This window comes from Meriones unguiculatus, chromosome 17, assembly GCF_030254825.1.
Source record: "Meriones unguiculatus strain TT.TT164.6M chromosome 17, Bangor_MerUng_6.1, whole genome shotgun sequence".
Lineage (NCBI taxonomy): Eukaryota > Metazoa > Chordata > Mammalia > Rodentia > Muridae > Meriones > Meriones unguiculatus.
Window position 1 is genome coordinate 75,638,797 of NC_083364.1, and position 21,799 is coordinate 75,660,595.

At 36.2% G+C, this 21,799-nt stretch overlaps 1 protein-coding gene across 24 annotated transcripts in view; it reads right to left on the reverse strand.

Annotated features, from left to right (window-relative positions):
* The window catches only part of Robo2 (roundabout guidance receptor 2), a 1,624,501-nt gene that overhangs the window by 29,849 nt on the left and 1,572,853 nt on the right, over positions 1-21,799 (reverse strand). For 14 of the 24 annotated variants that reach the window (XM_060370640.1, XM_060370647.1, XM_060370638.1 and 11 more), the window contains 4 exons: positions 16,072-16,353; positions 15,539-15,664; positions 10,605-10,758; positions 7-267 (listed from right to left, as the gene is read on the reverse strand). In XM_060370640.1, the coding sequence (XP_060226623.1) occupies positions 7-267; positions 10,605-10,758; positions 15,539-15,664; positions 16,072-16,353 (823 nt within the window). The remainder of the gene's footprint in view (positions 1-6; positions 268-10,604; positions 10,759-15,538; positions 15,665-16,071; positions 16,354-21,799) is intronic. The other 10 variants (XM_060370642.1, XM_060370654.1, XM_060370651.1 and 7 more) reach the window with 1 other exon arrangement.

A 21,799-nucleotide genomic window follows, 5' to 3' on the forward strand; every position in this document is an offset into this window, starting at 1 on the left:
ATTTACCATGTTTGTTTTGCTATATCAAACTGATAGGCCCTTGTTAACTCATCCAAGTGAGCTTGCAGCATGGGTTGCATCTCTTCCCGTGGGGATGGAGTAAGAGTGGCAGTGGACTGCTGTCCAAAGGAGAGAGCGGGTGAAGAGGCCACACCACGGACAGGTGGCGTTGGAACCCTATCATCATCTTCTTCCAGCTCATCTTCCATACCCTGATGCAAGTATGTTTGCACTGGTAATGGTGGGCACCAGCTATCACTGTCGTAGCTGAAATTAAATAAGGAAAAATGTTCACTGACACACACAGAAATAAATGCACAGTTATACTAGCAATTAGTAGAAACCAAACCAAGTCTTGAAAGGGTTTCTCACTTACATCTTCCTTATCACATTAATACATCACCAGAGTATTATATGCGACCTTATTCCTAATTCTATCTGTTATCTCAGAAATCTCAATTTATTCTTAAATGACTGCATTAGCTAATTGTTAACACAGTAACAAAAGGAAATAATGTTCCACCAAAGTTAATCACTTGGAAACAACAAATTGCTAATTAAAGACAATGAACTTAATACTTGGAGACTTATTCCCTTGCTTCTCTTCTGCATCTTTGTGCATGTGTTAGATGGCCAATCTAACACATGCATAAGTATCTGACTTATTCTTCTAGACCTATGTCAATCTATTATTCCATATAATATACCTGTTATCAATGCTTGGTGATAAAGCCATTAATAACCTTTTAATTTCTTTAATTTATCATAATGCTTATCTCAACATATAAACAGAAGTTCCAAATATCTTGTAAAAGACAAGCGATTATCACTTTCAGTAAAATTATTTGACATAAAATCTACCATATTATATATTTTCAGTTTATGAAATTTACATTGAAGATTTAGATAGCATAGCAAAAACAATTTTAAAAGGAGATTCTGGATCAAGAGTATAGAATACTAGAATAGTAAATTGTAAATCAATAGCAGTTTTATTTACATCACCTCCAAGTTGTAGTTCCCAAAAGGCTACACTAGTAATGATACTGTGTATGGGACAGGGGTAAAGGAGCCATGCTCACCCAGTGGGGGAGCTATGGCTGCCAGGAAATAGGAAGTTATTGCCTTCAATGATGTATACACTAGGGAGTTGTTTGTGTACCAGTGGACAGAGTTAGACCATGCCTGCATTAATAACTCTGGTTAAACCCTTTGGGTGTCAAAGCAAAAACTCAAAGAGAAAGACGTGAATAAGAATGGCCTCTATAGGCTCATATTGGCCACCACTATAGTGGCACCACATAGTGGCGCTATTAGGAGGTATGCCATTGCTGGAGCAAGTGTGTCACTGGAGGTGAACTTTGGGGTTTCTAAAAGCTCAACCAGGCCCATATCTCCCTTTTCCTGCTGCCTGCTGGTCTGGATGTAGAACTACTTCATCTGCTCCACCAGCCCCATGTCTGCCTGCATGTCACCATGCTTCTTACCATGCATGCGTTGTAAGCAAGCCTCAGTGGAACACTTTCCTTCATAAGAGTTGCTGAGGTTGAAATGTCTCTTTACAGCAACAGAAACTTGACTAAGAACATGCAAGCAGGTGGGATAGGGACTCTGTGAGATGAAGCTGGTAGAGATATGAGGATGATGTGAATGGATAGAGAGATGACTCTACATAGTACAATCAGCTAATATCAGTAAGCAACAACAGGGCCCACTGTGGAAAGAGATACCTGTACATCTCAGTTCAAGGACTGGTAAGGATCTGTTGGCTAATAGCAATGGGACTATATTAAGTTGCATATATGCAAACCAAAGGTAGGTACTGAAGAACTCAGTTTCCACAAGAGATAGAGAAGAATATTGGCCATAAAAGAGAAGAGGAAAGAGACAGTTACATAGGCGCTCATCCCTCCCAGGGAGCTAGGAATAGTGTCATCTCTACTTGCCTAGGCTCCCTGGGTCGTTAAAATCATATTTCCACAAACTGAAAAGTGTCCACTCAAAGTTAGTTTTCTCTTTGGCGTCTTTGTTTTTGTATACGAGGTCATTTACTTTTGCCTTATTGAGGCTACTCCAGTGCTGTTTGGTTTCTTTGAGCTTAAAACTGAAAGCACCACTTCCAAAGCAGTCCTAAACAGTGTGTTGCAAATACCAACTAATCTCAGAAAGAAAGTGCTCTGGGCTAAATCTCTATTCCTATTAATTAACTATATAACGTGTGTCAATCTGTATGAAAAAATGTGTTTTCTTCACACATTGTCATTTTAATACATTTTATGGAAATCACCATTTTCATTTGAAGAAGAGTGCTGTTTAACACTAAAGTCTGTAACCAGCTTCCATTGTTGCATTCAATCCTTCAAGGCTTTCAAATCCAATCAGTCATACTGGCTATTTACAAATTTATCTATGAAGACATCAGAATGGTATAAAAGAGCCATTTACTTCTTTCGTTGTATTATGTTCATTTAACATAGATAAACTTAACCGTATTTTCTACACAGAATTAATAATTTGTCAGCAAGAATCTCATGGTGAAACTAAATGGCTTTGTTTGTTTGTTTTCCTTTTATTTATTATTATTATTTATTCACCTTGCATCCCACTGTAGGACACCCCCTTCTCCTCCCATTCTCACCCACCTACCCTCTATTCCTCCTATGCTCCTCCCTTAGTTTACTGATAGGGAAGGACCTCCTCCCCTTCTATCTGATCCTAGCCTATCACGTCTCATCAGGATTGGCTTTATCCTTTTCTTCTGTGGCCTGGCAAGGCTGCACACCCACCAGGGGGAGGTGATCAAAGAGCCTACCACTGAATTTATGACAGAGAGAGCCCCTGCTCCCCTTACTTGGGAGCCCTTTTCATGCATGGTCTTTGGCTGACCCCCTGGGCCCAGGTTTTATGGTTCTGTTGGTCTCCTTATGGAGCTCCTGTTCCCTCTAGGTCTTTCTATCTTCCTTTTCATCCATAAGGCTCACTGTACTCTGCCCAAAGGTTGGCTATGAGTCTCAGCATCTGTTCGGATAACCAGGTGGGTAGAGTCTTTCAGAGGCCCTCTGTGGTAGGCTCCTGTCCTGTTGCCTGTCTTCTCCCACTTTCAATGTTTGCCTTCTGAATGAGGATTCAGTATCTTCCCTAGGGTCCTCCTTGTTCTTTAGCTTCTTTAGGACTATAGATCTTAGTATGTTTATTCTATATTGTATGGCTAATATCCAATGGTAAGTGAGTATATACCATATGTGTCTTTCTGCTTCTGGGTTACCTCACTCAGGATGATCTTTTTTAGTTTCTACCATTTGCCTGCAAATTTTATGATTTTCTTGTTTTTAATTGCTAATCAGTGTTCCATTGTGTAAATGTACCACAGTTTCTGTATCCATTCTTCTGTTGAGGGACATCTAGGTTGTTTCCAGATTCTGGCTATTATGAACAAAGCTGCTATGAACATAGTTGAGCAAATGTCTTTATTGTATGGCTGAACATCTTTCAGATATATACCAAGGACTTGTAGAGCTGGATCTTAAGGTAGCACTATTCATAATTCTCTGAAAAAGTGCCAGATTGATTTTCAAAGCAGATGTACAAGGTTACATTCCCACCAGCAATGGAGGAGGATTCCCCTTTCTCCACAACCTCACTAGCATGTGTTATCCCTTGAGTTTTTAATGTTAGTCATTCTGATGGGTGTGAGGTGGAATTTCAACATTGTTTTGATTTGTATTTCCCAGATGACTTAAGGACATTGAGCATTTCTTTAAGTGTTACTCTGTCACTCGATATCCTTCTGTTGAGAATTCCCTATTTACCTCTGTACCCAATTTTTAAATTAGATTATGTGGTATCTTTTCCTCAAGTAGATTAAGCTCATTTATAGCTGGCCAAAACACATATCTATTGACATGCAAAGAGCATCATTAAAGAGAATACTTAAGTTTCTTTGTATGCCTTACTTACTTAAGTTTGAGTGCTACATTATCAAGGTAGAAAATAAACATTTAGAACCTAAGTACAATAATTACCTACTTTCAGGTATAAAATGCACTTACTGTTAGCCGATTTTAATAGTTAAAGTCAGGTTTACTTTGAAAAGTTTGTTAAAAAAATACAGCACGTTTTTCCTTGTAGCAGAAATTGCTGTATTTTCAGTATTTAAAATGGGTCATTGCCAAAGCTAGTATAGTTGTATATGAAGTAATATATATATATATATATATATATATATATATACACACACACACACAAATAGTAACAACCCATTAGTACCAAAAGTATTCCTACTTGATTAATAATAAACAATTCTTCAAACAATTTAAATCACATATAAATTTAAAATAAAACCTGAGTAACCCAAGAGAAAAAATTATTGCTATATACATTATTTGCAAGGACAAAATGAAAAGCATTAGAGTAAATTATAATTGGTTTGTTTTCTGTTATTCAAATAATACTGGGCAAAGGAATGATATTTAAATTTTTTTATATTATTAAAAATTGTAATACTAGGTAAATATCTAAGATACTAAGACAAATTTTATTAGGCTTTCATCAAAGTAGGGTTGATGTTGTCATTAATAGTCTCCTATATTTTCTGCAACGGTAACTGGAACCCCAATAAATAAACATATGATCCTTCCAGAACATGGAAGGATGGAAAAAAAGTTCATCTATTCAATGTGGTTTTTAGCAACAGAAAAAGAAAAGATAAAAATCTCAAAGACTTAGAAAAAGAAAAGGGAATAAAGGAAGCTAAGTCAGGATTAAGCGCATATCATGTTATACAGAGAACTGCTAACTGCCTTCCTGGTGTTTAGATCTGAATCCACTCAAGATAGGGTTAGTGCAGTTACTGACGAAGAGAAAGGAGCAGATGACTGTACATTACATACATACAGCTTTGTTTAATGGCATTTTTTATATTTTAGAGATGACATCTTATTTAGGCAATAAAAATTTGATGATATTATAGTAACTGAAAAAGTCTGCAAAATAATACTCTCAATGAACAATCAAAGCTGGTCTATCCAACCATTCTAAGACGAGTCTTTGTTCCATGACATTCTGTAAGTGAAGTATGTATGAGGCGTCCTATTATCTGACTTTCCTGATGAGTAATGATCAAGATGACAGCAAATCAATGTTGCATGTGAACTAACTTATTAAAGGCCAGACACAAATACCAACTTACTAATAAAAATGCAATAAAGTTCAACTCCAGCTAAAGCTTGCCAATCTCTAATTGCAAGAACAAAGCAAGGCACCTATTTAATTACTATTGAATTCTTCCAAATAGCCTATGACTATAATAAATATATTATATTTAGAGCTGGGCCCTAATACATTTAACACATTGCCTTTTTCAAACTGAAGAAGTATATTAAGAAGGGAAAACATTTGCTGTATGATTAAATTAACATTCAAATATCATTTCATTTGAATAATGATTGGATAATTTTTGGTATTTTGTACTGTGATGAAACTGGATACTGAAATGCTTAGGATAACCAACATCTATACTCTTAAGAAACAATACTAAAAATCACATTTAGAAACTACAGACTATATTTTCAGCATTATTGTTTTTCCCAGTTAGGACACTGAAATGACTCTAACCTTCTCCAGCATGCCCACTGTCACTACCTTGCTCTCATCCCTTCTCATTTTCATATCAGCCATTTTGCTGAGGCATTCCAATTATTAACCTGAATCAAAGTTCTTCTTGTTTTTCTTATCTAGTCTATCATCAGTAATAAAAGAGCTGGTTCTTTATATGACATACAAGGATTCACAGTTAACCTCAAGGCACCTTCTTAGTTGATCTCCTGCACTGTGGAGGCTTAAAACTAAACTGTTACTTATACTTTATGGGGGAAGGATAATAAATTTTCTCCAAAGGATTGATACTAGGGATATCAACCACTTCTAGACAGGCCTCATGTTCATGATTAGTTGTGGAACAACTTTTATGGAATCCACAGGTTTTTAAAATATTTATTTATTTATCTATTTATTGTATGTGTTTGTATATACCTGTGTGCATTTATTTGGTTACAGTTTTGTATTTCTCTTTCTTTTTGAGTATGGTTTTAACTTTGTTTTCTTGGTTTTGGGTGTGAATTTGCTGTTTTATTTGTTTCTGTTTGTTTTTTGAGAAAACTTACATTTGGATTGAGAAGGAGGGAAAGAATGTCTTGAAGGACTTGGGGATGGAAATAATCGAAACATATTTAAATTCAAATATCTGTTTTAAGTAATAAAATTAAAATATAATTAAAAAGTCAGCATTAACCAACCTCATTCAGAATGTACTAATTGATGAAAATGAAGTTAAGCAATTAAAATGGAATCTACAGATCATCAGGACAGAGAGACAGGTTCAGAAAATGGTGAGAAATAGAAGACAGGAAGGTAGTCATAACTATAATAGGGTACAAGGGAAGGTAATGGCCATCTTTTTATTTTATTTTCTCCTTGACCAAATAAAGGTCTCTCTATTAAGGTATCAAATTTTATCATTGAAATTTTTCACTGCAGTTCTTTTTTATATTTTTATTTTTTTTATCTGTTACATTTTATTAACTCTGTATCCCAGCCGTGTCCCGATCCCTCATTCCCTCCCAGTCCCTCCCTCCCTCCCTCCCTCCCTCATCTCCACCGTGCCCCTTTCCAAGTCCACTGATGGGGGGGACCTCCTCCCCATTCATCTGATCCTGTTTTATCAGGTATCTTCAGGACTGGCTGCAAAGCCCTCCTCTGTGGCCTAACAGGACTGCTCCTCCCTTCGGGGGTGGGGAGACCAAAGAGCCAGTCATTGAGTTCCTGTTAGAAATAGTCCCTGTTCCCCTCACTTTGGGAAACCAATTGGTTACTGAGCTACCACAGGCTACATCTGAGTGGAGGTTCTAGGTTATATCATTCTACTCTAGTTTATAGACCATTTTGGATTGAATACTTTCGTCAGGTTCTACATTATTGACTCTGAGGTCTATCCACTTTGGGTACTATCTTGTATGAATAAATGATTCAAGATTCCCTTCAATACTCCAATGATATTTCTCCCTTCTCCTGGCTTACTGGGTTACCTGCTATTATTCTATGTGCAATGTTCATGTATAATTTGCTATATAAAATAATGTTTCTCTCTTTAGTTTGAGGGAGAAAGAGAGGGGGGAGAGAGGGAGAAAGAAAGAGAAAGAGAGAGAGAGGGAGAAACAGAAAGAGGGAGAGAGACAGGCAGGCAGAGACAAAGACAGAGATAGAAAGAGAGAGAGAGAGAGACACAGAGAGAGAGGAAAACAAGTCCATGTTTACCCAGAAGCAGACAATGTCTTAGGACCATAATTACATCTTCCTTATTAAATATCAGATCTCTCTTATAAATGTAATTTTTTTTTCTGTTCATTGGTTGTTGTGGCTTTGATTTCTAAAGCTGGACCTCGCATTTAGAATGTATTTTTTTTTTAATGTTGACAAACTTCTTTGTTATGTTCTGTTGCAAATGGTAATGCAAAAACAAAACAAAACAAAAAAACAATTAATTTTGCCGTAGGAATACTGGCTGGTTTACACATCAGTATAATAACAATGAGTTTATCTATAAGTAATAGAGTACTTTTGTTCTTTGTTTTTGAGATAGGATTTCCTATATCTCAGGTCAGCATCAAACTGTCTAAAGAGCTCTGAGGCTGGAATAACCTTGGAATTCTGAACTTACTGGCTGTACCTCCTGAGTGCTGAAGTTGTCAGTGTGAGGTAACACTCCTGCTTCTGTGCAATGCTGGCTTTATGCACGTTACACAAGGTCTCTACTAACGTAGATATGCCTTCAGCCCTAAAAATAGTCCTTTTTCCCACCATCAAATCTTCAACACTTAAGGCAAACAAAAACTCAAACAATATTTAGCATAATCTCTTCTTATATACATTTGCATGTAAATAACAATGTTCCTTTGAGCTATTTGGAATAATAAATGAATATTTTAGAAATTAAAAAAATAATATCATGCATTTTCGGGTCTATATTAAAAATAGCTTGTTTTTATTTTTTAAATTTTTTGTTATTATCATTTATTCAATTTTGTATACCAGCTGTGGCCCCCTCACTCACCTCTGCCCCATCGCACCCTCCCTCTCTCTTCTTCCCCTATACCTTTTCTTATTCCACTGATAGGGGAGGACTTCCTCCTCTTCTATTTAACCCTGACCTATCAGGTCTCATCAGGACTGGTTGCATTGTCTTCTGTGGCCTGGCAAGACTGCACCTCCCCGTCCCCCAAGGTCCCCCAAGCTGGAAGTGATCAGAAAGCCTGTCACTGAGTTCATGCCAGAGAAAGCCCCTGCTAACCTTACTAGGGAACTCACTTGGAGAATGAGTCTATGAGCTACATCTGAGCCAGGGTTTCAGGTCCTCTCTGTGCATTGTCCTTGGATGGGATATCAGTCTCTGTAGGGCCCCCAAAGCTCAAGGTTTTTTTGCCACTCCTTTTGCAGCTCCTGTCCCCTTCAGGTCTTTCTATCTCCCCCTTCTTTCAGAAGATTCTCTGCACTCTGACAAATTTTGGCTGAGTCTCAGCCTGTGCTTTGATATCTTGATCAGTAGAGTCTTTCAGAGACCGTCTGCGGTACTACTGTCCTTTTCCCTGTCTTCTTAAAAATAACTTCTAATCACTAAATGTGTAAAATAACATGACACATCAATATTCTGAAAATAATTTGTGTGAAGACATAAAACTATACCAAATTTTATTGTTTTATAATCAAATAAATTATTTCCAATTTTTCTACAGTTTTACAAGTTCATGTATTTTTTCATTCATTTAGATTGAATTATTTTATTTTAACATGTAATCATTACTCCAGATGTATATTTTAAAGAGATTTGTCGGAAAAAATAAAAAAAGAATTCCAAATAACCTATAATTTTCATGTTTTGATGTTAGCAGTACTTTCTCTTCCCATTCAAGTTCTCATTTGCATTTTCTTGTTGTTTGGCTAAACTCTTAAAATGCAAACTATCAAGTAATAATTTTATAATAATCTTTTGACGAAATATGTAACTCTTATTTTTCATGAGATATTGGCATATTTATGTCACTAATGTGAATTAAGATCATATTCACAATTTAAATTTTAAGTCAGTAATTCCAGCACTCAAGGAAGAAGAGATAGGAAGATCTCTATGAGTTCAAGGCCAGCCTGGTCTACAAAGCAAGTCCAGAACAGACAAGGCCACGAGTAGAAAACCAAAAATAAATAAAATGAATAACTAAATAAACAAATAAATTTTAAGTCAGGAAAAGAAAAGGGTGGGCTCTTAATTGCTAATTTCAAGTGAGAACATTTTGATTAGTTAATTATTTTTTTGCATAAAGATGAATACTATATCCCAGATAAACAAATGAAGGCTACCAGAAACATTTAAAGATGGAGGAATGATATATGTTTTGGTATATTAGTAGATCATATATGTATATATATGTTCATATATACACATATACTATATATATTTCATAGATGTGAGGTATGTGTGAATACATAGAAGAAAAAAGTAGATAAAATACAAAAAATTTGCAAAATAGAAAGTTGGAGTAGCAAACACATAAAGTCATTGTGAAGCATTCAAAGATAGCATTTATAAACAAAGCAAACATAAAAATATAACAATAAAAATATTATATTTACATAATTTTGAGCAAATATAAACCATAATACCACTACGTAGTTAAATTATATTTAATATGTAAATAATTCTGTGTAAAACGAAATTAGTGAGAAATAGCCATATACTCCATTTTCTTGTGCTGTATATATTTCTACTCAATTATATACTGATTTTCAAACTGAAAGCAAGACATGGCATCTAGAAATATTAATTTAGGTAAAATGTTTTATTTGACTTTTTTTTTTGCAATAAAAAAACAGTATCCGTGTGTTTGTGTCTCAAATCAATCACCACTCAAGCTCTCAGGAAATGAACTCTTGTGAGATATCTGGTAAAGAACAGAGACACAGCATACTTAAGGGCCATCAAAAGAAATTGTCTAACTTAAAAAAGGCTTTGTAAGAGTGTGCACTGGCTTGAATCTTTTATTGTTCCTGTCCCTCAATTCCCATCAGTGCTGATGATTAAAGTTCTACCCACTGGTCAGGTCCCCACAATTATCCCATTGTGGTGGTACGCTACTGGTGGCATCCTGCTATGGCCAGACATCAAGTCATTAGGAAGCTGCAAGGGATGATGAAGAGGGTTATTTTAATTCCCTTTCAGTCCTTCTCAGGAGTGCCTCTTTAGTTCATAGAGCTGTGGGTACTTGCTTTCAAACTAACAAGCAATATTATAAATGGAGGCTGATTATCATGATTGCAGACAATCTAAAGCACTTGAGGACCAAGGATTCTCACTCTTCAATATGGGCTGTTTTATATTTATCACCTGAAAATATATAGAGAGAGTGCAAACAGTAAGGGAGGATGCAATGAACATGGAGGGAGGAAAGCCAGTTCAATGATAAAGAAATGCACAGCAAAAAATAAAAATTAAAAAAAAATGAATAGAAAGGGAAGCACAGCCTTGGCCATATTGTCAGCATACATCATATTCTTACCCGTTTTCTTGTTCTGCAGCATAGTGCCCCAGCTCTGTACCAGGAAGTGGCTGGACTGGGGGAGGAGGTAGAGGGACATTAGCCCAAGTTGATCCATTGTTTTTCTGACCTTTAGAAGAATTTTTAGTTTTCTTCTTTTTTCCACCTTTCCCACCTGAAAGCAATAAATACATGTATTCAGGGAGGCTGAATATCCAAAGAAACAGAATATATCAGATGGCAGGATATATTCATGTTTCCAAGACACCAGACTCACTATGTTAGACATGATAAAAGTCTATAACCAAGAAAATGATATAATCAGAGAAACAAACAACAACAACAAAACTATGAATTTTTTATGAATTCCACTAGGTCCATTGTGTCTCTCCTAATTCATTCTCTGCAGAACTGAACAAACTGAAAACATGGCTTCTGTATCAAGGGCACATTTATTGATTGATTTATTCATATCTGCTGCTTCCATGTTTCCATTGTTAGACAAAATAATGGTCCACAGCAAATTCTTTTAAATGTCAGATTTGATTGCATTTATAATGTTCTTTTTACATAATCTGTCTCAGTGGAGAATGCACTGTCTAAGGATGCAGGCTAAACTTTTCCATTAGAATTTATTCAATTTAATTAATCCAGAGAAGTAACATCCTTCTCTCCAAAGTCTTGGATAAAAATCAATCAAGTATGGTCTAGAGAATATCTGTACATGCCTAATCAAGATACATTTCGTAGACTTTTTGTCTGATTAGTGGAACCATTGCTGGTATATAGCATGTTAGTAATTCTCAACCATTTTCACTTCAGCCTTTCATAAAATTCCAAAATGAAGGGAATTTCATGGAAGTAGAGCAATTTGTTTCTGAACTATGTATAATACAAATGAGTTCATGCATAAATATGAGCAGAAAATAAGACAGCAGTGTATGAACTGTGTCTGAGGTTACATGAACATAATGAACTGGGAAAATAAAACATCATCTGAATTATACTATACATATTATTTTTTCCAAAATTAAGTAAATAAAACTTGTTCATTAACAAGGATGGCAGTAAGGTAGATACAAAGACGAGTATTCCTTGAGCAAAGAAACGAAGGCTGCTTTAAGGGTACCTAAGCTTCTTACACAACTCCTACATCAGCCTGACGCAAGTAGTGGTAGTGACCCCTTGCATTTCACCTTTATTAAAGTAAAAGTTGTGAGTGGGAACGGGGCTGCGTCTTCATTTGTAGTTCATGAGACGCTCATCCAGTTCTTTTGTCTGCATATTCTAATCTGAGTTTGCAAAATCAGATTATATAGAATAACGATAATATATTGGAAGCCCAGTAAGAGATAACACTGTTACACCAGAAATGTACATGACTGCAGAGTCTACACTTTCACCTACATTCTTTTCCATTATGTTATCCCTGTATATGGTATTTTCACTTGTTATTTTCCTTCTTTGATAGACAAAAAGGTACCACAGGGAAAGAGCAGGCACATTTTACATTAAGACTGTGTGGGTAAGAGCTCGAATTCTGGACTTCAGGGCTTATCAAGAGGTCTGTCAGTAGATGTCATCTTAATTTCTATACATAGAAAATAGATGTTTCTATTTCCTTGAGCAATCTTTAGGATTGCAAAAGACATTGCATGTAAAATATTAAGTACGGAATGCCAGTCATCTTTGCATTCTCCCAACTCCTCTCTCATTAAAAAAATTAAAATAATAATAAAAAAGAATACAGCTTCTAGCCGCCTGTACAGTGCTATCTTCTTCAATTTTTTTTTTAGGCTAAGGGAATATGTCAGAAAAAAAAAACAAGTTTCTGAATAAAGCAAAAAGTTTATACTGCTGTATAGATCTCTAGAAATGATTCTTTGAGTCCTTAGGCCTCCTAAATCACACACAAAAATCAAGCACTACATCATTTTTGAAAAAAAAACTAGAATTGAAATTTAATGTCAAGAGGAATCGCTTGAGCAACTCATCCTTCCACGCTAACCCCTAGTGCTACTTCCTCTTTGCCTTTTGTCTTTGCATGAATACAATCTTCATGACTTCTCACAGCCTTTTTGAATTGCTATCTCAACACCAAAAAGAACCGAGAGATGGAAGCAGGGAAAGCTCTGTGTGTCCACTTCAAAGGAGAGATACTCCTGTTCTGACTGAGTGCTCCAGAGTCACATCCACATTCTCGGAGGGCAGTTTGCATTCAGCAGGCAGCAGCTTACACAAGCCAGCTGTTTGTGAAGTGTTTAACCCAACTGTCCTTCAGTCCAGTAAATCCACACTGAACTTCTTACTAAAATTCAAGGAGGTAGTGCATCATCTACTGTGCAAACAACAGGTTTTGAAATGTGGCTTAGAAAAAGCTGATTTCTGGAGGGAATTTCTGAGAACCTTCTACAAAACATCAGTTTCCCCCTTTCCTAGAAATGTAAAATGCTTCTCTTTTCTCACTTTTGACAGTCCTGATAGGAGTCCTCATCACCATGCCTGTGCATCTCAGTTCCGTGTTAAGTGATGTACTTTTATGATTGCGAGAAGCATTTGACCTAACCTGGTAGTGAAATTCTGCTTTCTTAGATCTGAATCTGTACTAAAATGAACCACCATTTACTGCTGCAACCTGCAACCAAAGGCTAAACCATTTTAAGTGGGAACTTCCTGCACCATTTCTGAGGATTTGTCAAGATATTTTGTACCATTCTTCAAGTCAAAATTGAAGTATCTAGATTTTTTAGTAGTTACCAAATGAACAGCATGGGAGGAAAACTATGAAAACAATTTATTTCAAGATTAGATGCACAGAGATGAGGAAGGAAACTGGGAGTAGTAGAACAGTTGCCCTAACATTCATGATGTCTTTCCTTTGACCTTAGCATTATTAAAAAAATACACTGTGTATATAATCATGCGTTAAATGGAATGTATATTCATTTTAAAAGTTGCCACAGTAAAAGAAGAGTCAGTGATTTTTCATGTATATAATATGCATATAAGATAATTATTTCAGTGATATTTTAAAAAGAGAGTTTTATATTTTTAATACTTAGACTTTTAATGGAAGTTTTAAGACTTCCAAAAGGAATATATGATAAAATATTTTCAAGAATGAAATATACTCACCTAAATAAGTCAGAAATGAAAGTTTCTTAATATCTGTGATTTTTAAAAGCATATTAAGATCAATGTGTGCAGATTGTTTTCAGATGCTGATATATGGTACAATTCTCTAGTCATAGGGTGGTTTAGTCTTATTGCTAAGCATTAGAAGATATCCTTATGAAGCACAATAGAAATATTGATCTCTACAGGTGTTTAAACTGAACAGTAAACTAAAGAAGGGATAATCATTTTAATCCCGGGCCTGAAAATTCTATCTCCAATTTAAGTGACTTTGTATTTAGATACAGATGAAGTATTTATTATAATTTCTGTATCGACACATAAATGACATCTGGGATATTGCTTGACTGAACAAATCAGAAAGCACAGCTGTGAATCACATTCTGCTTAGAGTTACTTGAAAAATAACTTTTAAAAGCTGGTAACAATTGATATATATCAAATATTTGCTAGCTTACATGACTATAGACTACATAGCTTTATGGTATAAGGCTTTCTTTATATACATTGCTTGATATTTATGCATTCTTAATGAAGTAAAAAGGAAGCTTCAGCAAAATTACTTTTTAATGATACAGAACAATTGTGGGACTAATTATACACAAATGACAGCAAAAATGACATATAAGGTCATTCCTAAAGTTCCTCTGTGTTATTCAGCCACTTTAAATTCATAACAGATGTTAAAATTTTTTGAATTCTATAATGTATCTGATGCTACCCATAAGCAAGTAGAGCAATTACTCATTTTGGAGGGAAAAGAGGGCATTAACATTTCGGTCTAAGAGGATTCCATCTCCTGAGGAAAAGTAATTTAGTAAATGCAATCCTAGTGGTGTTGAAAGTTAACTCTTTATGGTTTTGAAGTTTGTAGCAACCACCAACAGCCTACAAATCTTTAATATATATATATATATATATATATATATCTTAAAGATATGCATTTAAATTTGTTTTTATAAATGGCATATTATTGATCTGAAGCAATAAAACAAGTTGGAGGACATAATCAATTAGAAATACCCAGATGAACCCCAGCAGTCATACAGCATGACTATAGCTGTGTGATAAAGTATGTTAACCATCCTGTCTTCATGTTACAGGCGAGAATACACATGGTAGATTACTGTCACCAGTGCATATTACGATAAGTATGCATTTCACTATAATAGAATATGTTTTCACCTGTGTGTTGCCTGATGCTACATCATAGTTAATGCAGCTCATTTCTTTCAAACATATGTTCAAATTTACACTATAAAAATAAGGAGCCACATAAAATATTATATGCATGTCTTTTAAATTATGTTAATAATTTTCTATATTATTGTTCATATTTAGCACAGAATCATGTGATTTGACAGATGATATTTTAGAAAACTTATACAAGATTATAAAACTGCCTTGCCCAAACATTAATATAACAAGGCTGTAAAATATTTTCATTTCCATCATATGTATTTTGATGAATCAATGACGTGGAATGGAATATCATGTATAATCATTTTATTATAAAGTTCCCTTGGCTCATGAACAGGGCTCAGGACAGACAGAATGCATCTGTTCTTCATGAGCCTTCTTTAGAAAATTGGCCCTATTTTTCCTCATTTAAATCACTGTACAGTTAACAAAACAGTGACAGCAATGTTGGCCCTCCTCCTCCCCCGCAACCAAAGTATAAGTTCACTATGAACTTCTGTCGTTTGATAGATCAATGCCTAGTACTGGGTTTTGACTCAGTATCTCTTTGATGGTAGCTAGGAACACAGGTCATATGCTCTTGACAAACAAATATTTCTCCTTACTGTGATCAAACCAACCTGAGAGACTGCCACTCCTTTCTGAGCTGTTGTGAGAGCTGGTGGTGCTGAAATCCTGTGACTGGTTGTGTGGCATTCTATTAGACAATCCCTCAGCCAATCGGTAGTCAGGGATGTAAAGTAAGGCTAAGGGTTAAAGGGCAGAGGTCATAGTGGCATCATGTGATTAGTTCACAGCACAAGCCCATGCAGAACATGCAGTTAGCAACTCAGAAGCAGATGTTGTGGGAGAGCACAGGAATGTTTTATCTATCCTTTCCTAATGGAGGCAGAGATGGATTGCTGGTTATTATATTAAAAAAAATGCTAAAAGAATGAAACCAGTTGGTGTTGGTGTGTGATGGTGAATTCAGCAGTGGCGGTGCAGTGGGAGTGATTACATAAGGTGCTGGAGACACACATGCCAATAGATTAGTTTAGGTAGTAAACCTTGTAATGGATCACTAAGTTGAAACTGAACAAGATATACAAAAGTCTATCTCATGCACACATGACGTGAAATTGATTTCATACGACCTAAGAAACCAACTCACCGTTGTTGCCTTTGTTCTGATCAGGCAGTGAGTAACCAAATCCCATAAGGTCTGTTTTTTGTTGAATTGAGCTTTTCCACTGCGGATCGGGAAGATCAACTGCCAGTTCGTGGATGCTGTTGGAATGCAGGATCTGGGTAGTGGCATATGGGGTGGCCTGGGTTATTTGGCTGGAACTGTTGTATGTGGTTTTGGTGGTGAAGTCAATGCTGCTATAAATGGCTCCGTCTGAAAGCATCGTTGCTGTTTTATCCCCTTGGCCTGGGACCGGAGGCAGCACATCTGCGAAGAACATAGGGAAATGAAACTATTTAATGATGCTCAGGAACCCAAAACTATCAGGACCGAAGATGAAAGATAAATGTGTCACACTGCCCGTCTGCATTGCAGCAGGGCTGGGCTTCATGCGCCAGTGAAGGGGAGATGATCTACAACCATTGTCAGACCATCAACCCCAGTGACAGGCAGGCTCAACACAGGTCCCTCAAGTCTCCCTGCTTACGACGTCTCTTCCCCCATCTCTTCAAGCGTGAATCGGAAATTTGAGTTGTTTCACTGCTGAAAAATACACTCAGTTGTTCACTTGTTCTTAAAAGCAAACAAACTGCTAGCATTTTGCAGAAGTGTTGGTAAGAAGGGAATCTGCAAATTAGAGATGAAAACATCTCTTACTATTTTAGCACAAAAGACACAGAACACAACTATGGTACAGTTAAAATATTGTCCAGAATTACACTACTCTTACTTTAAAATAGCGTTTTTCTGAACTTTTAACTTGCAGTTCATCTTGCTTGATGTCATAGTGTTGAAAAAAGAAAGTAACTGTTAATGGGTTTCTTTTTGGTGGATTGCAAATGAAAAATTTTCATGAAATAGTTATTTTCACAATACAGATAATTTTAACTTTTTTTTTATTTTTTTTTATCAGTTACATTTTATTAACTCTGTATCCCAGCCGTGTCCCGATCCCTCATTCCCTCCCACTCCCTCCCTCCCTCCCTCATCTCCACCGTGCCCCTTTCCAAGTCCACTGATAGGGGGACCTCCTCCCCATTCATCTGATCCTGTTTTATTAGGTATCTTCAGGACTGGCTGCAAAGCCCTCCTCTGTGGCCTAACAGGACTGCTCCTCCCTTCGGGGGTGGGGAGACCAAAGAGCCAGTCATTGAGTTCCTGTTAGAAATAGTCCCTGTTCCCCTCACTTTGGGAAACCAATTGGTTACTGAGCTACCACAGGCTACATCTGAGTGGAGGTTCTAGGTTATATCCATACATGGTCCTTGGTTGAATGTCAGTCTCAGAAAAGACCCTGTGCCCAGATATATTTGGTCCTTGTGGAGCTCCTATCCTTTCCCCATCAGACTAACTCCCCTTCTTTCTTATGATTCCCTGTACTCTGCCAAAAACCAAAACTCTTTACAATAAAGTGGATTTTACTTTACTGAAGTAAAGATCTAAAATGAAAGCCAGTGTGAGCCTTAATGATAGTGAAGTTTAAAACATTTTGCTGCATTACATAGGCAAGTAATTTTTTTTAGGAATTGCCCTACTTTCTTATCCTTCTAGTTTTTAGATATAAATTATATAAATTTGAATACTAATTTCCATTTACTCTTAAAATCTTCAGGTTTGATATTATTAGTTAATGGAAATATTCACATCAATAAGTTTGCAGTTACTTTTTCTGCTTCCTCTACCCTGCCATCCATTTATGAATATTAGTTAAGTACAATGTCTCACTAACACAGCTCTAGTTTCAAGTATCTTGCAGCTAAATATGCACAATGTTTTAGACTTATCTTTTAGACAGTTTATTTGTAAATTCTTGGAACAATTTTTTAGTGTCTAAATGATTGAACAAGGAGAACTAATCAAAGATAAAACCATATGTAACATTATTCTTTAAGCACATTTGGCCCTGGACATGCACCTCTATCTCCTTGATATGTTAAACTATAGTTAGACTACAAGTGAAAGGGCACCTATATTGATTTTTGCAGCTGCATACTGTCTTCAGTGATTACTATTATGTTTTCAACAGTAAGTGGACTTAAATTCTAATTTTAAAGAATTGGAAGATTACTTAAGAGTATTTCTATGGGAAGGGAGTCCAGTGCTTTCAGAGGGTTTTGACCTCTGTGACAGCTATTTTACCAACAGGCTACATGGGAATGGAATCACCGCAGTGACATAGCACTTGACATTTTCCATTTTTCCTGGTTCCCCCAAACCCATCCTTAATGCTTTCAGCTGCATTGCTCATGTTGACATTGTGTGTGCATTCTTAGAACATCTTGGGTGTACTTATAGTTTATGAATTTATTTAGAATTTGTCATATCATTTGTGTGAGTGACTCCCTTCTTCACTGCTTGTGAAGTTACTTGTGGAAACATTTCTTTGGGACTTAGGTCTTCATCTCCATTAAGTCCCCAGTGATGTAAAGGAGAAAAAAAATTAAAAAAAAACAAAACACTTGTTAATGAAATGGTCAAATAAATTTTTATTTTTGTATTGACAAGTGACAAAAGTGTTTGCTAGTACGTCTCTTTATTTAAATTATGCTTTCCTCGTCTCTTAAATATTTATATGTATCCCATTATTAATTGGAAAATGTTAGTGTCTTTGGTAATTTTTGTACATTATTATGATTATATAAACCATACACATGAATCCACCTGGATAAAATAGCATAGTGTGGATAAAACATTTGAGACTTTACAAAAAAAATGACAGGACCTTCTTTCTCCATCCATATCTCCAATTATTATTTTGATTAAATATGTTTTCTTAACTTTGAAACTATATATATTTTGTCATCTATTTTGTAACTTTGTAAAAGACACAAATTAGTACATATGAAAAATGTCATGTGTTGGTTTCCTACATAAGTAGTAAATGCTAAAAATGACTAACGTACCAAAAAGAAATACAGAAAAACCTGCAAACCCTTTTTTGTTGACCTTGATGTGCATCTGTGAAGCATTTCACTTCTCAAAATTGAGGTAGTAATAAGGAAAAACTTTTTTTTATTTAAGGTTCTTAAATTATTTTTTTCCTTTTTTTTTAAATTTTTCATCAATTACACTTTATTCATTCTGCATCCCCCCATAAGCCCCTCCCTCCCCTCCCAGTCCCACCCTCCCTCCTCCCTCTGCATGCATGCCACTCCCCAAGTCCACTAATAGGGGAGGTTCTCCTCTCCTTTCTGATCTTAGTCCATCAGTTCACATCAAAAGTGGCTGCATTGTCCTCTACTATGGCCTGGTAAGGCTGCTCCCCCTCAGGAGGAGGTGACTAAAGAGCAGGCCAGTCAGTTCATGTCAGAGGCAGTCCCTCTTCACATTACTATGTAACCCAATTGGACTCTGAACTGCCCTAGGCTACATCTGTGCAGGGGTTCTGGGTTATCTCTATGAATAGTCCCCATCCGGAAAGGCAAAGAGGATGGACATCAGAAGAAGAAGAAAACAGGAAACAACCTAGGAACCTACCACAGAGGGCCTCTGAAAGCCTCTGCCCTACAGACTATCAAAGCAGATGCTAAGCCTGATAGGCAACTGTTGGGCAGAGTGAATGGAACTTTATGTAAGAACTGGGAAATAGTAAGAACTGGAGAGGACAGGGTCTCCACAAGGAGAGCAACAGAACAAGAAAATTTGAACACAGGGAACTTCCCAGAGACTCATACTCCAACCAAGGAAAAACTTTTTAAGTCTTATACACTGGTTAAACTGGAATAATACATCCTAGAATTTAATGTAGCTTGCCTAAAAAATTCAAACTATTCTTTATGTATGTATTTATTGAACATAGAATGTTGTGGTGGTATGATACAAATCCTATTGTTTTTATAATTGTTTCATAATTATTCTACTGTATTAAAAATGTTCTTTTTATTTGGAAAGAAAAGGGGAATTGTTGGAGTTGGTCTGATTGCTTATATTTTGATGCTAATTACTGGCCTTTAAGATCTGGTTACTGCCTGGATAAATCCATTGTTGTTGTTTAAACTGGCCTAAGGCATTATTCCTAACTGGTTGATTATAAGGTACAAAACGTAGGCAGGACAGAATTGAGCAGTGGCTAATGTTCACATGCTTTGGGAGACAGACGGATGGACAGGAAGAGAGGAGGAAAGAGGACACCACAATGGGTTAGCAAGGAGAAAGAACCATGTGGGCTGAGAGGAAAGATTCCAATAATGACATGGAAAGGCCCAGATGAAGAGTACAGCAAGTATTTATAAGATTATGGATGGAAGGTAGCCCAGATAAAGATGGCTAGGGCAGATGGCATTGGATGGGAGCTAGGAGGTGGATGGTGAAGTTATTGAGATAGTGTAGGTAAAAATATCTGCCCAGCCCAAGATAAATATGGCAATTATAAAATTAACAAAAAAACAAATATAAGTGAAAGAGGCAGCTAACTATTCCTGGATGGGCAAATGTATTGGAAACCGAATTAATTTTTACAAAGTGAATTGTAGAATAGCAGACAGAACATAGTAGGGAGAAGATATTTGGATATGTTCATGCACAGACACTTCTCACAGAGTTTACACAAAATTTGAACTAGTCAATCACAGAGCTTCCTTTCCATTATCATTTGTAACCTGCTGATGCCCATTAATGTGCTGATTGTATTCTATGCTTTGGGCCACATAAAGAGTAAATGTTTAATATATCACTCACACTAAAGAGAGGTGTAGCCTTGACCTTGATATTCATCCATTCAATTCTTCTTATAGAATTTATTTATACCTTTATTCAATGAAGACGTTTGGCAGAGAGTAACAGCTGTTTGGAGTAGACTATATTTATAGTAGAACATAAAACCCAGACAGATAATAGTAGCATCCAAAATTGGAAGTATTAGTATTTATTTACCATGATTACACTTTTAATTGAGACATCAATTATTAACTATGGAACTTCAGAAGTCTCTTTCTGAACATTTCTTATTCATGCAGCTATTTACTCTTCATACTGCCATACTTTTATATGGTAGTGATGGTATCAAATTTATATTTTTCACAAATATAAAAATGCACTCCCACCAGCAATGGCGGTGGGTTCCCCTTTCTACACAACCTCTCTAGCATGTGTTGTCACTTGAGGTTTTGATCTTAACCATTCTGCGGGGTGTAAGGTGAAATCTCAGGGTCGTTTTGATTTGCATTTCCCTGATGACTATGGACATTAAGCATTTCTTTAAGTATTTTCCTGCAATTTGAAATTCCTCTATTGAGAATTCTCTGTTTAACAGTGTACCCCATTTTTTAATTGGGTTACTTGATTTGTTGCTGTTTAACTTCTTGAGTTCTTTATATATTCTGGATTTTAGCCATTTGTCAGATGTAGGGTTGGGCCACAGAGGAAGACAATGCAGCCAGTCCTGATGAGATCTGATAAACTAGGGTCATATGGAAGGGGAGGAGGACCTGCCCTATCAGTGGACTTGGAGAAGGGCATGGGAGGAGAAGAGGGAGGGAGAGTGGAATTGAGAAGGAAGAAGAACGGAGCTACAGCTCGGATACAAAGTGAATAAATTAAAAAAAAAGAGTAAATGTAAAAAAATGATAAAAAAACCCTTTATGTTACACTGAAGAGATATTTGGTAAAGTGTTCTGACTAGAACCAAGTAAGTAAAACATGTAGGACAACATTGAAGTCCCTGGTTTCTAGTTTTAGGGTTGCTGTGGTAATATTTGAAAACTGAATGCCCAGT